The following is a 15,220-nucleotide window of genomic DNA, read 5'->3' as shown; positions in this document are numbered from 1 at the left end:
CGCCGATCTTCACCGACTGCACATTCCATCGGTAAGAGCAAAGTCTGGAGATTGAATTAGCAGAGCAATAGCACAGCTGTACATAAGATATTGCAACCCACACAATATAACAAGAGACATATCAGTTCAAAAGAGGACAAATTGTTGGTGCACATCTTGCTGGCGCATCTGTGACCAGAACAGCAAGTCTCTGTGGTATATCGAGGGCCATGGTGTCTAGGGTAATGTTGGCATACCACCAAGAAGGACGGACGGCATCCAACAGGAGTAACTGTGGACGCATGAGTAAGCTGTCTGAAAGGAATGCCCGGGCACTAGGGCTGAGCGATATCATGTCGATATTATATCATGCATGCTCAACTATCAGCAGGGCTTCAGATGATGTGCGAAACATTGGGTCGGATGCTAGCTTTTCGCTGTTATATGGACGTATATTTACGGCCAAAATTTGGTAAGCAGATCAGTAGTATGGCTAAAATATTAATGAGATGCATTTTTGTTATAGCCAAAAGTTAGTAATTAGTATAAACTTGGCGTATCTTTATGTTTATTAAATTCCGTTAGCGGAGCAACTGCATAATAGTGTTGTGGTATACTATGGTTTGGTATACGTCACTTTGATACAGCATGCACTGTAGTGGGGCATACCGCATAATACTATTGTGGTATACTATGGTTTGGTATACGTCACTGTGATATGCACTGTAGTGGGGCACACCGCATAACACGACATCTTTTAAAAGAGATCTTGTGGATAAACAAGGTAAAAAGACGGTGGTGTAATGGTACTTTTCGCAGTTCAAAGTCTGACATTTACAGGCATGTGAAAAAATTAGGACACACCATTAAATATTTAGTTCTTTATTAAGAGATATCAATATATCAGTATTAAATCTTTCAAATTATATCTGTAGATAAAGGTGATGTGATTGCATCATCTATGCAAAAACAAGAAACAAATTCACTTATTTACGAAAACAAATTAACTAAGATGCTAATTTCCACTGAGGAAAAATTAGGACACCCTCACATTCATCACTATTTAAAATTGCTAGAATTAGATTTAGGCGCACCGTACCAGGTGAAAATGATTAGAACATCATTACAAAGCTTTTTGGGCAGAGCCTATCTTATTTAAACCACAGACATTTAGTTTGGTTTGCTCTTGATTGTTGAAATGAGCGGTTTCACCATGGTGAGAGGCAAAGAGCTCTCTGAGGCCTTCAGAAGAAAGCTTGTAGATGCATATGAGTCTGGGAAGGATATAAAAAGATTCCAAAGAGAGTTTGGAATCAGCCATTCCACTGTCCGAAAAAACAATTTATAAGTGGAGAACATTTAAAACTGCCAGCATAGCCAGGGGTCCCTAGGAAGTTCAGCCTGAGAACAGACCGCAAGATGTTGGAAGAAGTCTCCAAAAATCCTAAAATGTCATCATGGTTCATACAAGAAGCTCTTGCCACAGTTGATGTTAAGGTACATGCATCTACCATCAGAAAGCGATCGATTTACATGGGAGCTGTGCAAGGAGGCAACCCGTGCTGTCAAACATACATCTGGCCAACAGTGAAGTTTGTCAGAGATGACCTAGACAAAGACCGGGACTTTTGGAACAATGTGCTTTGGACAGATAAATCAAATTGAATTATTTGGGCACAGTAACAGAGGACATGTTTGGCGTAAACCAAAGACAGCATTTGAGCAAAAGAACCTCATACCAGCTGTGAAGCATGAGGGTGGAAATGTCATGGTTTGGGGCTGCTTTGCTGCAGCAGAACCTGGCCAGCTCATCATCATAGAATCCACCATGAATTCTTCATTATATTCATATAAGAAATGGAGAGTTCTGGAATGGTGAGGTCAAAGCCCAGATCTGAATCCTATTGAGATGCTGTGGGGTGATTTGAAGCAGAAGTTCATGCAAGACACCCTTCAAACATCACACAGCTTAGGGAATTCTGCATTGGAGCGTGGGGAAAACTGGCAGTCGATGTCAGAGATTGATAGATGGTTACAGGAAACGTCTCATCAAGGTTATTTCAGCCAAAGGGGGAAATACTAGCTATTAGGGCACAGGGTGTTCTAACTTTTTCCTCAGTAGGAATTGACATTTTAGTTAATTGACTTTGTTAAATAAGTGAATTTGTTTCTTGTTTTTGCATAGGTCAGAGGTCGGCAACCTTTTTAAGACAAAGAGCCATTTTCTCCTAAATGTCTGACCTAAGATTTACAAAGAGCCACAATGGGTAAGGAAGGGTGGTTGAGATACAATTTTTCAATGTGATACATGTATATAGGCATTTAACACAAATATAAAAGTTGAAGTACTTACAAAAAACTAATAGAAAAACTATGTTGGGTGGGGGGGGGGGGGCATCTCCGGTTTAAATCTCTCAGACGCATAACAGCGCAAGGGTGAATAACAGTGCAACACTTAGTTCTGTTGCGATAGTCTTCACCCTCATCCCTCCTTTCGTCTGGCTCCACAGTCGTCTGCTGTTCACTCTCCACTTCAGTACTGTAACTGTGCAAAATGCACTCACCACTCCAAACTCAGCTGGCTATATGTAACTCGGAGGAAATATAATTCTTCTTATGAAGACCTGGGAAGGCGTGGTGACGATTAACTACAAAAAAGCGTATGAAAGAATTAGGAATCCCAATAGACGGTGAAGCGTATATCCAATCTCAGGTGCTTAAGAAAACTCCGGAAAGCGTACCATTTAACCAGAGACGTAATCTCGTTTCAGCGAATGACTTCGAGGAGGATGTGAATTATGCAATTAAGACGTAACAGAAGCAGACTGCCTCATTCACAGAGTTAAAGAAATATCTAAACGAAAAAAATTACCCCATAAATAAATGATTTATCTTTATGAAAGTATCATATGTTAAGACATGAAAATGTAAATTCGTCTATCGTGATGAGAAGAGTCACATCCGTGTGGCTCGCGAGCTGCAGGTTGCTGACCCCTGGCGTAGGTGATGTAATTACATCACCTTTATCTACACATATAATTTGAAAGATGATTTAATATTGATATTTGTTAATATATAATTAAATATGATTTCTTTCACGACTATATTAAACAAAGATGTCGAATTTATACTGATTACTCACTTTTGGGTGTCATAAAATGCCTCATTGATATTGTAGGTGTACTACTGCTCTGCATGACAAACCGTAGGTGGAAATAAACATCCGTATAATACCAAAAAGCTGGCATTCAGCCATATGCTTCGCCCATCATTGGAAGCCCAGGTGATTATTGTGCATGGGCAGTATAATATCACTATGATATCGCTCAGCCCTACTGAGCGCTAATCTAAATCATATCCGAAAAACAAAAAAAATCAGTCGCCTGGCTCACTGCCAAATTCGAAGTACATGTACATCACAACTCTCCTGTTTCCACCAAAAACATTCATGGTTGGACTGCATTAGCCAATCCTTTGGTCACTCATACCAAAGTTGGTTTCAATGGTGCCAGCAATGCAAATCTTGGGCTGTGGACAATGTGAAACGTATTGTTTTCTGATGAATCCTCCTTCACTGTTTTTCCCACATCGGAGAGAGTTACGGTGCGGAGAAGCCCCAAAGAGGCTTACCATCTGCACAATTGTATACCTAGAGTGCAGCACAGGGGTGGATCAGCGATGGTTTGGGCTGCAATATCATGGCATTCCCTAGGCCCACTACTTGTCCTAGATGGCTGTCTCTCTGCCAAGGACTACCTAACCATTCTGGAGGTTCAAGCATTCTACCTTGAAGGTGGTGTCATGAGTCTGAGTGATAATGCACCAATACACACTGCAACTCTGGTGACAAAGGGGTTTGATGAACATTAAAGTGAAGCTGAACATCTCCCATGGCCCATCACAGTCTGAATGATTGAGCCACTTTAGAACGTCTTGGAGGAGAGTCAAAAAATGTTTTCCTCCAACAGCATAACATAGCAACCTGGCCACTATGCAGGACGGACTTGAATCTATCATTCCCAGGATGAAATGTTGTAGTATTGACCACAAAAGGTCAATAATGGTAGGGAGTCTCCAATAATTTCTATGGGGGGGGGGGGAAACCTAATCTCAGTTATGATAACCTAACCCCCTACCCAGCCCTAACTTTAACAATAACAAAACACAAGACCTTTGGCTATTTTAATTTTTTTGATTGCATTTGGAGATAAATAAAACTGAGGTTTATATTTTGGGGACCTTAAACATATCACAAGCTAAAAAGCAGCAGGTTTTACCTCGTTGTGGGGACATACAAACACTTGAAAGGAACAATGGACTGAAACGAAGACAATGCATTCATTCACATATCCGAGTATGTGGTAGAGCCAGTCCTGCTACAACAGGACTAATGCATTCCTGAAAAATCTCATGTTCACCAAAGCAGGAGCTGGGCATACAGAGCACAAATATTATGGTATACAAAAGACCACTGAAAGCAACATAGCTATAGTCTACAAAAAATAAATGTAAATGAATTTTAAAAGCCTGCTGTGTGTTCTACATGAATTTGTAAAAATATTTTCATAATCTAAATTTTTGACCTACGCAATACATGAACGAACAAAATGTTCTTTTAGATTGGGAAAACCAGTTTAATCGATTCATTCACAACATTCAAAAGAACGACTTGTTCAAGAATTGGATATTACTATCGTTCATTTGGATAACTGTTTTTGCATGCAAGTAGTGTTTCTTGCCAAGACCATATCCCAATGTAGATCACATAGGGCTTATCTCTCGTACTGAAAATCAAGCAAATACAAATGCAATTCTGCATTGTATTGGACTTGGGAACTAATAAATCAATTGTGAGAGAAAACATTCACAGTATGACAATGCAGAAATAACTGTACATTGAACAGTTTTGGGTAGTAAATCAATTAACACACTTATCGCCTCTCTAGATCAAGTTGTATCAAAGTTTTATTTACAAAACACCTTCTGAAAATCTTTTAAATCAGAAGACCATTTATCTGAACTCATAGAGGCATCTTCAGAGACCTGCTTCCTCTGGCAGTGTAGGTCTGGTCCAGCGTTTGCTTCCCCTGCGCAGTGACCTGGAGATGTCTGGAGAGGTGTTGAGAACCCAAGCCAGCCCACACTCAGAAGGGTCCATATTGGCCTGGTTCCGCAGGCTCCTACGGACAGAGCGACGGCCCCTTGAGGGATGCTGCAGGACGTCATCAATGCTGAAGTCCGGCAGTTGCCAGGGCAGCTCCTGATCAGTCCTGACAGCGCCCTGGCTGACCTCGGATGAATCAGTTGACGGAACCCCCATCACGGCGCCACCCTCCCATCTCGCCTCCTCACGTACTCCTGATAGTGAGGGATCGGGCACCTGCTGGGCTGGCGTCTGCTCCTCAGCAAGAATGTGCACCTGGCTGTCCTGCACCCGGCAGCTCCTCCGACTGTTCCCACCCCTCCCCTTCCTCTTTCTGCTTCTCTTTGTTATCTGATTCACGCCAATCTCAATCAGGCTTCCACCCAATTGTGCAGGAGCTGCTTCATCTGAATTAGTTCCCGGTTCACTACATTCCTGCAGCGTGTGCCAATCAGCATCACCTCCCACTTTATGAGGATCGGAGTTCACCTGTGTAGATTCCTCCAGAGGAGGATCGGCAAGACCACTGGAGTGAGTGGGGTAGCTGGAAGGAGCCCTGTTGGTCCCATCAGCTGGCTCCATCTCAATGTCAACCATGCAGCCAACACCTGGCCTCCTTCTACCCCCCTTGCCGCTCTGCTGGTCCGGGCCAGCTGAGGGACCCTCTTCTTCCAACGTGTCCCCTGCCAAGTCATCAGAGTGGTCTTTTGTGGGACCCTCGAGCCGTGGGCAAAACCGCATTCGCCACATAGCAGCTGCAGCGATGACACTGGCAGTGAGATCTGAACCTCTGGGACCGGGGGCAGCATCAGGCACCTCCAAGGCAGGCCTCTCCAACTCTCCTAGGGGAATGAGCTGTGGTGAGATGGTGGCGATGCCATCTTTGGCTTTCACATGTGCTTCTCTGTAGAGGCCATGTTACCTGAGGGTTGCTCTCTGGAGTGGTCAGGCTGCGGAGCAGGCGAGCTGCTGGCAGATAGTGCAGCCTCACTGATGGGGCTCAACGTGGGGTTCTTCGACGCATAGTCCCTCTTCCCATAGAGCGAGCGGTCCACCTCTTTGCTGCCCCAGTGCTTCTTACGCGAGGAGCCCTGGAAGAAGACAACCTTTAACCCTTTATCCGTTCAGACCAGAAGAAGACTCTTGCCCATTCTATTGTGGATGCCCCCACGCTCCAGCCATTATGTTCTGAAGAGCAGGGATGGTGAAGACCAGCAGCGAAACACCAACCAGAGCCGTCACTGAGGACACACAATGGTGGAGACCCTACAGTAGGGGTAAGTTTACATGGGGGCAGCTGCTCTCCCCCCCCCACCGTATGTCTTGCCCCCCAAAGGTTACAGTTGCTAAAATTGTAATTATTACGCAAACGCCACTGCGTCCGTAAGCTGCTCAAATCACTGAAACGAACAGGACATGCAGAGAAATCCAAGTGCAATCTCAGGTCTTGCAAAAACTACAGCACTGCACTTGAAGGTGCACAGGGTAGAGAGCTGACAGCACAAGCCTGCTTGTATGCAGGTGCAGAGGAGAGGAGCCCCTGAGTCGTGCTGCCTTTCAAGGGGGACGTCCAAGCTTCGCCATTTGAAAGTCCACCAAACAAATTTTAGTCAAAGTTAAATTAGTAATGAATGTAATTAATGTATGCTAAATAAGCAATATATGGCTTGGATGATAATGGCAATTCAACAATTAGAGTCCGTTACGGCAGTCGCTCGCTAAACGGAGTTCAAAGACATGATTTCCAGGAGCATTTTAGATTTAAAGGGCTAGCTTTAGTTTTAGTAAAGACAAAAAGCTGCAAAACGCTGTTATATTTGGATGCACAATGTTGAAGTAGTGGGTTGTCAGTGGAGACTGTAGGGTCTGAGTGCGGCTGTGAATCTTAGAAAAAGGAGGGAAAAAAAAAAACCCATACAGTCACGGCAGATGACCAACTGAGGAGTCTAGCTGTTCTCAGAACCAGTGTGGAAGAACACTTAATTTGAATATTTTGCGAAACATTTTGTTGCACAAACAACCATCGCCTTAAAACGGTCTTAAAAAGAAAAATGTGGTCAGACATGACCAGATTGCACGAACAATGTTCTGTTGTTCCTATTGTCGATTAAGATAAACTTGGGAAGTCCAATTCTTGATTGCTTTAGCACATTTCATAAAAACAAACATTCAAGACTGTATGAGCATTTCAAAACAATTCAAGCACTATACTGGCTTTTGCAGCTAAACCAACTTACACAAAACAATTAACTCATCTCTCAGAAGTACAAAATTCCACCAATGAATTAGTCAGCGCCACCAAAATGAGAAGTACAATAAGCATTGTTTTAACCATGAGAGTCAAAATGCTTAGATATATTGTCAGGGTAAGTATGCCCCTGAGCTCCGTAATTCTGAATGATAGTCGGTTCCCATTCTCACTGTCACTGACTGATCATTTTTCTTTAGAAAGACATCAATAGTTTCTTTCCCTTTCAGGTCAAACACAGCAGTTTCGACATTACATACTGTAATGTAGAAGCTTGCAAAGTTCACTGGCAAGAGAAAACACTTGCATGTACATGTACTGTGTTTTGAGATCTGAAGAAGTTACAATAGCAAACCAAAATATCACATAGTAAAAACACTAAAATGCCAATGGAGGAAAACACAATTACAAAAAAAACATGTACTGCAGAAACCAAAAATACAAGGTATATCACTTAAAATGTACAGAATATATTTTTTAATCATTTTGAAATCTTGATTAGGCGTTTTGCACATGGTGGCTAAAACAGTGATCACATACATAAATAGTTCCGGGTGTAAAATTATTACAGTGGGAAACTACATACTCTATTGTGACTAATGCAACTGAAAATTGTACCAAATTATGACAATTGAACAAAACCATTTACGTGTATGCGCTAAAATATTTGAGAATTTGTGTGAAGCAATGAGATATGACGTTCTGTTGTGCAGAAGTGACATGATGTAGGGATTACATTTATTGTGTTGCAAATGTTAATTGTCATGTGAGAAATGCTCCAAAGCAGTAAAGAAACACTAATATTGTTCAAATAAATATTGTAAAAATGTATTTGTGGACCTTTTGGAGTACGTTTAGCTATAGAAGAACAATTGTATTTCTACAAGAGCTCCCACATACTGCTCCACCACACCACCCTGCCAAAAATCTCTTGCCATCCCTTTGCCAGGCCATATGAAATTTCATAGATCTGTCACCTGCCCTACAGGGAAACACGAGTACAGCAGGTAAAATAGTAGGGTGATGTGAACAAGGCCTGCCCTTCTGCACAAGGCATCCAAACTAAACTTCTCCAGCAAAGCACGGCAGATGAGCAGCAAGTGGACCGGAAGCCATATCAGTTAGTGTGGGGATAAATAAATCCTAGGCTTGGGTGAATTGCGTAGGGAAGCATGATATCACATCGGGATGTAATATTTCCAAAAATATCTGCGATATTTATAAAACACAAAAGGTGAAATCACCTGAAATGAATATAGCCATACAGAACATTTTATACACCAACAGAGCGTAAAATAAGATGGTGGTCTTGCCACATACATAACATATTATACACCAATAGAGTGTAAAATAAGATGGTGGTCTTGCCACAGCTTGTGTCAGACACAAAGCACTGCCGACAAATGCAATGAGATTATTGCAGCTGCACAATAAGACGACGCTGACACGACGCATTACGTAGCCCTAGTATTACGGCAATATGGCATACTGTGGTTCTTTGGGTATACCACAGTATTTTGTAATCTTGAGAACAATATATCCCACCAATAAAACCACCAGACTTCTTAGACAACTGAGTTTGCACAGCACAGGGGATGCAGCTGAGCAGCCACCTCATTACACGCGGTCAGTCTTCTCTAAATGTGTAAATCAGAGACATACCCAAGAGTAGGGCTGTAATGTACACAAATTTGTCATGTGCTGTTTACTTACGTCACATCGGGTTCAAAATGCACAGTGAAACGAATGAATACAATTGTTGACATGGACGGAACATGAATTCACAAGTACATGTTCATCACAAAAAACATCACTTATTTTGGGGGTAAGTTGGCTATGGCTAATGCTGTAGTTTGGGAACATATTGGTTTCCCAACAAAATACACCAACACTGGGGAGAAAGTACTTAGTAAGACCAAGACTGATGATTCTGTTATAGCACACTCAGTTATATAACGGGCAACACATCCAACATGCTCAGTGTTTCCCAAACCGGTCCTCGGAGCACACTGGACCGGTCCACATTTTTGTTTTATCCCAGTTCCCAGAACACCTGACCCAAGCAATCAGAAACTACCTTACAGGTGTGATGGGAGCTGGGATAAAATAAAAATGTGGATCCGTCCAGTGTGCCCTGAGGACTGGTTTGGGGAGCACTGTGCTAACTCATGAGACATCATAATCCAAGTGCGCGTACGACCAGAGCAAGGCAGTAACCGCCACTGCAGGTTTTACCAGGAAATTCATACTACTGGGATATTTAAGGCCTCAGACAAACAAGCACACTCCATAGCAGAAAACAAAAAAAAAAAAAAAAAAAAAAAAAAGAAGAGTACGATCATTATGATTGTTATTATGCAATTTTACTTATTTATTTTTACGACATGCAAATAAATGCCTGGTTTTGTTATTCAGACAGTACAGGCATTACACTTGGTTGGCAACCGTTTCTAATAGTGTTTGTAATTTTAATAATCATTTCAAAACAAATTCCTTTTCTCTGCTGTACTGAAATCGCACTGACCCATGACTCCAAAACAAATAGGTACAAAACTGTGAATATTGTTTATCGCTGCACTCCTGCCCAAGAGCACTGTGAGCGGACTGTCAATACAGCCCAAGCATGTTCAACACCACTCAGACTGAGCTACCACAACCACACGTTTAACATCAGAAAACCCCCCACCTTCAATTAATTTCAGATTTATTGCAGAGAATCTTTATGTAACAGTTCCGCATTACAGCCGTGTGACTCCTGGGCAAAACTAATAAAAATGGTTTCCAAGCAACAGAAACCAATTCTCACTGGAACTTGCAAACGAATGACAGAAGATAACCTGAGTTAGGATCCAACACCAGGACTGTCAGCTGAAGATGGTATTTATATTCCATTTGGCTGCTCTCTCTGTCATCGGTGAGAAGGTCACCCTAGTACTTCCTCTCCAATCACAGACCCCGGTTCCTCGCTGTACAGGCTCCTACAGAAAGACACTGACCTTAATCTTCTGCGATGCGCAAACAGCAGCTGTACGGCTCGCCCTTTTCCTGGTCGTGAGGATCTGCTGCGAGCGAGAACATAATCAGCAGCTGACACTGGTCCAAAGTTCACCGCTATGACAAGGCCAGGTGGGGGATGCCACAGGGTCCCTCCCCCATACCCACGCCAAAAGCTGGCTTACCTTCCGCTTCCTGCCTCGAGAGCAAGCTGGAGCGGTTTCAGTGGGGGGCTTCTCCGTGGCACTGGGGGGCTCCGACTCTGAAACGAACAAAACTCGGACGTCGGATTGAAGGCTGCAAAGATGGTGAAGGAAGAGGCAACCAGTGAGGAGAGGACAGGGTCACACACCCGGGTGAGTCCCAGCAAGGGAGTCCTGCCGCACAGGGGGGATCATCCCAGACTGAGGCTGACACGAGGCAATCGGTGCTGGGGCCACGCCTGCAACAAACACGAGGGGTCGGAAACGTGAGGTGACTGCGGCACTTAAACAGGAAGCGTGCCCAGCAGGAAGTGAAACTGCAATGAAGAAGGCTGTACAACAAACAAATGCATCTTACGTCTTTGGTAAAATGTGGAACTGTACAATATGGGGATTGGGTGGTTTTCTGCAAAAGTTACACCGAATAAATATTACGGAATTGATTGTTGAAGTATATTTATAGATCAAGTTTACATCTTGGATGTTAGCAACAGCTAGAGGAAAAGTGTCAGGCACTCAAAAGTACTCAGGAGCACTGCACATACCAGAGGTGCTCAGGGTGCATTTGCTGTCTTCGGTCACATCCAGCAGGGACACCTGTGGACACTGGAGAAGTGCAGGCACCAAATCAGTTCCCCAAGCTCACAGTCGGGGGGGAGCTGGAGGCCCTACACAGCCAATAGGGGCCTGTAAGTATTTGCACCTCATCATCCTCCCTGTTGTGTTCCGTCGGGTCAAACTGCATCTCAGGTGGTGCGCCTCGGGTCTCAGAGGGACTGCCGAAGTCCGGCTGAGGGAAATGCTGGGGTGACCTGTGTGGCGTCTTCAGTAGCGAACGGAACGGAGTCTCGGCAGGGCCTATCAGGCGAGCGGGCGTGCCCCCCTTCTGCAGTGGGGTGCTGGGGGGCAGCGTCATGTCGAATAACTCTGGGATCAGCGGCGCCCCAAATCGCACCCGCTTCTTGGTGCTCAGCAGACCATCTGCTGCACTGGTCACCTCACCTGCAGCTTACACAGAAGGCCATCATCAGACAGGACCGACCGAAACGTTGCATGAACAGCTCAGCTCTTTTGCACGGGACACTGGACTCCCCACCGGGTCTGCTTGCCCCATTTTCCACACGCTGTGCCACCAACACACTGTGCACACAGCCATCATCAGCCCACAGGACACACATAGCGACACTACCCTCTGCTTTCCACCCACAGCCCCACGGGCACCCAGCAGACAGCAGACGCTGCCGGAGAGTGGAGAGGGGGAGGGGGGCTGAGCCACTAACCAGACAGACAGAAGCAAGTTTCATGTTCAGTGGACCTCCTCAGCGCAGACTGCTAATGCGGCCTTGTGGGAAATCGACCCTGGATCCATGGTACAGAGAACTCCTACCCCCAAACTGACAGAAGGCTGGCGTTCAGACTCTATTACTCAGAGTTTTCAGCTCATATGCATCTCGGCAAGCGTGATACAAAATGCAGGGAGGGAACAGCAAGGTCACCGATAGCATTCTTACACGTGGAGTGTTCAGCGGGAGGTGACAGGAACATCAGGGAGCCACTGCGGGGAGCACTTGGCTCATCAGGCAGATGAAGACCGTTAGAATCTGGCCGAGTGTGTCCAGTAGAGTGAGCCTGCGGTATGGAAAAATGCAATATGAAGGTCATCAGAGAGCAGACAGAATCCTGCAGGTTAGGCCATGTAAAGACAGTGATACCTGCTGAGCCGCTGCAGGAGGGAGCCGCTCCGGGTCGGAGCCTCCAGGATGGGCAGCACGGCAGGACAGTGGAGACTCATATATGGCGTACTGCAGCTCAGGGCAATCGGGCACCACGGCGTCCAGCGGGGGCTACGACACGGGGGGCATGCATGCAGAGCGGGTCATTCCGGGTACATCAGCAGCACCTGTGCTGCACAAAAACCTCAACACGGGCGAAGATATGAAAGGTGGATGTCCTGAAAGACTGTCCCCCTCACTTACCCCCGGATGCTGCACTGGGGAGCAGGGCGCAGGCGGTGAGCTGAACATCAGGAAGTAGGGGCTGACTTGCACACACTCCATGCGGGGCTTCTTATATGAGGGAGGTGTAGCAGAAACCAGGCAGCCCTGGGGGTCCATGTTCTCCTTTGCAGACACAGCACTGCTCTCATCTGCAAGTTTCATGCAACTTTAATTAGAAGCCTTCCAGATGGTACCGAGGTAAAATCCAATAGTAGTAAAAAGCTAAAAAAAGGCATCTTAGTGTAGTCATGGCACATTGATAGTTTATATTAATCACAGCCAGTAATGGGGACACACAAGGCTTTGTGTTTATGACTAAGGACCAAAGCGACGGCGCCAAGCCCAGAAGCCCGGCTCTTACCGGAGACCTCTTTCTGCTCCACTCCTGGCAGCAACTCTGCTTTCGGAACCTCATCTATATCCAGCAGGCTCTGGAAGGATGCCATTTTCTGTCTCAGAGTGGAGAAGCCATGGGCAATGAAGGGGCTGGGCGGGAGACTCTAGAGAGGCAGAAATGACAGGGCCACAGGCTGAAAGGCATCAGGGCAGCCCTGCTGTACCGAGGCACCACATCATACGTCTGTGGGAGCACGAAGACCAGAAACTCGGGTCTTACTGGGGGCGTCCGGCATTTCTGCTGGGCCATGTAGCGGATCAGCGAGTTGGTTTCGGGAGACCCTCGCACACCGATAGTGGATCGGCGTCGTGCTTTCAGCTGCGATAATCGGGACTTATCTAAAGAAATGGAGAAAAGACTACTTCAGAAATCAATAAAAGCAAAAGTAACAAAAAGGAGGCGGCCACTGCCTACAGGTTCATGGCGATACATTCAATGCATAAAGTTTGATGCTGTTGAATGAAGTCAAGGACAGCTGCCCCCTGTCCCTTCTAGTGTGTTTGGTCTGTTTTTCCCATCCCTTCACAGCATCCATATAAAACAACCCAATAAAAGCACTACGGTGAGTCTGATGTGTGCTGTGCTGACCTGAACCATAACACAGAGAAGCCCTTATGGGTGTACTACACTGCAGGATCATTTATTAACTCAACACCCACCTCCCACACACAACCTCACAGCATCATCATTCAGACACACAGGAGAAGCTGTAAACTCCAGTATCTTTCCAGAAAAGGCTGCTGCTCTCAGACCAAGAGCTCTGCATTTCGTGACAATCAAACCTTGAGAAACTCTCTCACCCATCTCACCTTTGTTTCGACTAGAAGGGATGAAGCTTTCTGTGGAAATGCCAAACCGGGAGGGGGTGACCCGTGAAAAATCCAGCGGTGGGTTCTTCTCGGTTGACCCAGCTATCGCCTGCCCTAGCTCGTCGGCGTCCTCCATTCCGGCCGTCTGGACTACGGAACAGGCGTTTTTACTGCCAACCCGAAGCGACACAGGAGACCTTAAAAGCCACCGAGAGTCAGCTTCTCGACACCAGGAGGCACAGACAGTCACTTTACTGACTGAGACTGACAGCACACAATAACAACCCCCACAATTCTTGCCAACGCTGTAAATTGAGCCGGACACCTAGCTGACACTTATGTATCGTGCAATAGGGACAAGAGTATCACCCGGCGGAGAGCTGACTGTTTGGGGGTGGGAGGGAGAGTACGTTTTAAAGAAGGCCAGGAAAAGGGTGACCAAAATGGGGAAGTTGGGGATGGCTGGGTGTGCAACTTCGCCAGGGGAGCATTCTTGCTAAGCTGCCAGTGCCGAAGGACTGCCGCTAGGCCGACATATTGAAACGACGCTACATTTATCTTATCTAAAACCTTAACTACGCCCTGACACTAAATTACTACTTTACACGGGACATGTTAATAATGTTGTTATTAAACCAGTTAACGGAACAAATGGGACTGGCTAAAGTAAACCGCGCGGCGAGCTAAACACATTATCTTTTAAAGAAAAGGGTCTTACCTGAGAGGGAAGTCGTTATCGATAAATAAATTGAAAAAAAGTAAAACAATAAAACACCGGGGACCACTAAAAAGCGATTATATACGACGGATCCCCGTAACTATACATATAACAAACAATACAGGAGACCAAGCTGAGCCGCCGAGCGCAGCAGTGCGGCTCAAACTGCGCGCCACACGGCCGTGCCGTATTCCTCCGCCGCCGAAACTAGCGTGATCGTCATACATTTACGTGGCAAAGTAATACAAACTGACGCACAAATGTATCATTTTGTGTAAGTCCTCGTTTGATTTTCTGACCACACATTTATTATTAACATTTCTATTACACTGAATAAGGGGAACTATTTCTTGGCCTCTGGTCATGTACAACACCCCCAGTCTAGTACTGATGTATTTTTATATGAATGAACCAATAAGAGGCGACTCAGCGTATCACGTGTTTCATGGTGTGCAATGATCTTCAGTTAGTTCTCCCCAGCACCAGATTTAATACTACTGTGATATTTCAGAAAAAAATCTTACTCACAACTGAGTCTGTAAAGTTCATAATTACATATTGTCTTTTAAAAAGCTAGTGCTAAAAATAATTGAAATCGTTGTCTGTATTAAAGAGCTGATAATTATTCAAAAACATAAACTATTAATATTCGTACTTTAACAGTATCAGTTAATAAAATATGATCATATTGTAATATGCTAAAGGGTTAGCAGTGTCATCGTTCTATTGTTA

General features: G+C 45.0%; 1 protein-coding gene across 5 annotated transcripts; it reads right to left on the bottom strand.

The window, feature by feature from the left end:
- Positions 1 to 4,298: 4,298 nt before the first annotated feature.
- On the bottom strand, positions 4,299 to 14,859 carry cdca2 (cell division cycle associated 2). Of its 5 annotated transcripts, none has more exons than XM_048993155.1 (14): positions 14,489 to 14,859; positions 13,771 to 13,940; positions 13,181 to 13,299; positions 12,926 to 13,064; positions 12,544 to 12,713; positions 12,280 to 12,411; positions 12,079 to 12,196; positions 11,271 to 11,575; positions 11,113 to 11,173; positions 10,717 to 10,806; positions 10,550 to 10,626; positions 10,367 to 10,432; positions 6,045 to 6,213; positions 4,299 to 5,964 (listed from the first exon to the last, which is right to left on the bottom strand). In XM_048993155.1, the coding sequence occupies exons 2-14, from the start codon at positions 13,904 to 13,906 to the stop codon at positions 5,015 to 5,017; spliced, it is 2,532 nt and encodes an 843-aa protein (XP_048849112.1). In that variant the 5' UTR covers positions 13,907 to 13,940; positions 14,489 to 14,859; the 3' UTR covers positions 4,299 to 5,014. The 5 variants fall into 5 exon arrangements, with proteins under 5 accessions (XP_048849112.1, XP_048849101.1, XP_048849134.1 ...); XM_048993144.1 differs by having other exon boundaries at positions 13,771 to 13,920; XM_048993177.1 differs by having other exon boundaries at positions 10,367 to 10,429; positions 13,771 to 13,920.
- Positions 14,860 to 15,220: the final 361 nt, after the last annotated feature.

This window comes from Brienomyrus brachyistius, chromosome 2 (genome assembly GCF_023856365.1).
Source record: "Brienomyrus brachyistius isolate T26 chromosome 2, BBRACH_0.4, whole genome shotgun sequence".
NCBI classification, from domain to species: domain Eukaryota; kingdom Metazoa; phylum Chordata; class Actinopteri; order Osteoglossiformes; family Mormyridae; genus Brienomyrus; species Brienomyrus brachyistius.
The sequence above is the reverse complement of the archived record's forward strand: the minus strand, read 5'-3'. Positions and strand labels throughout refer to the sequence as shown.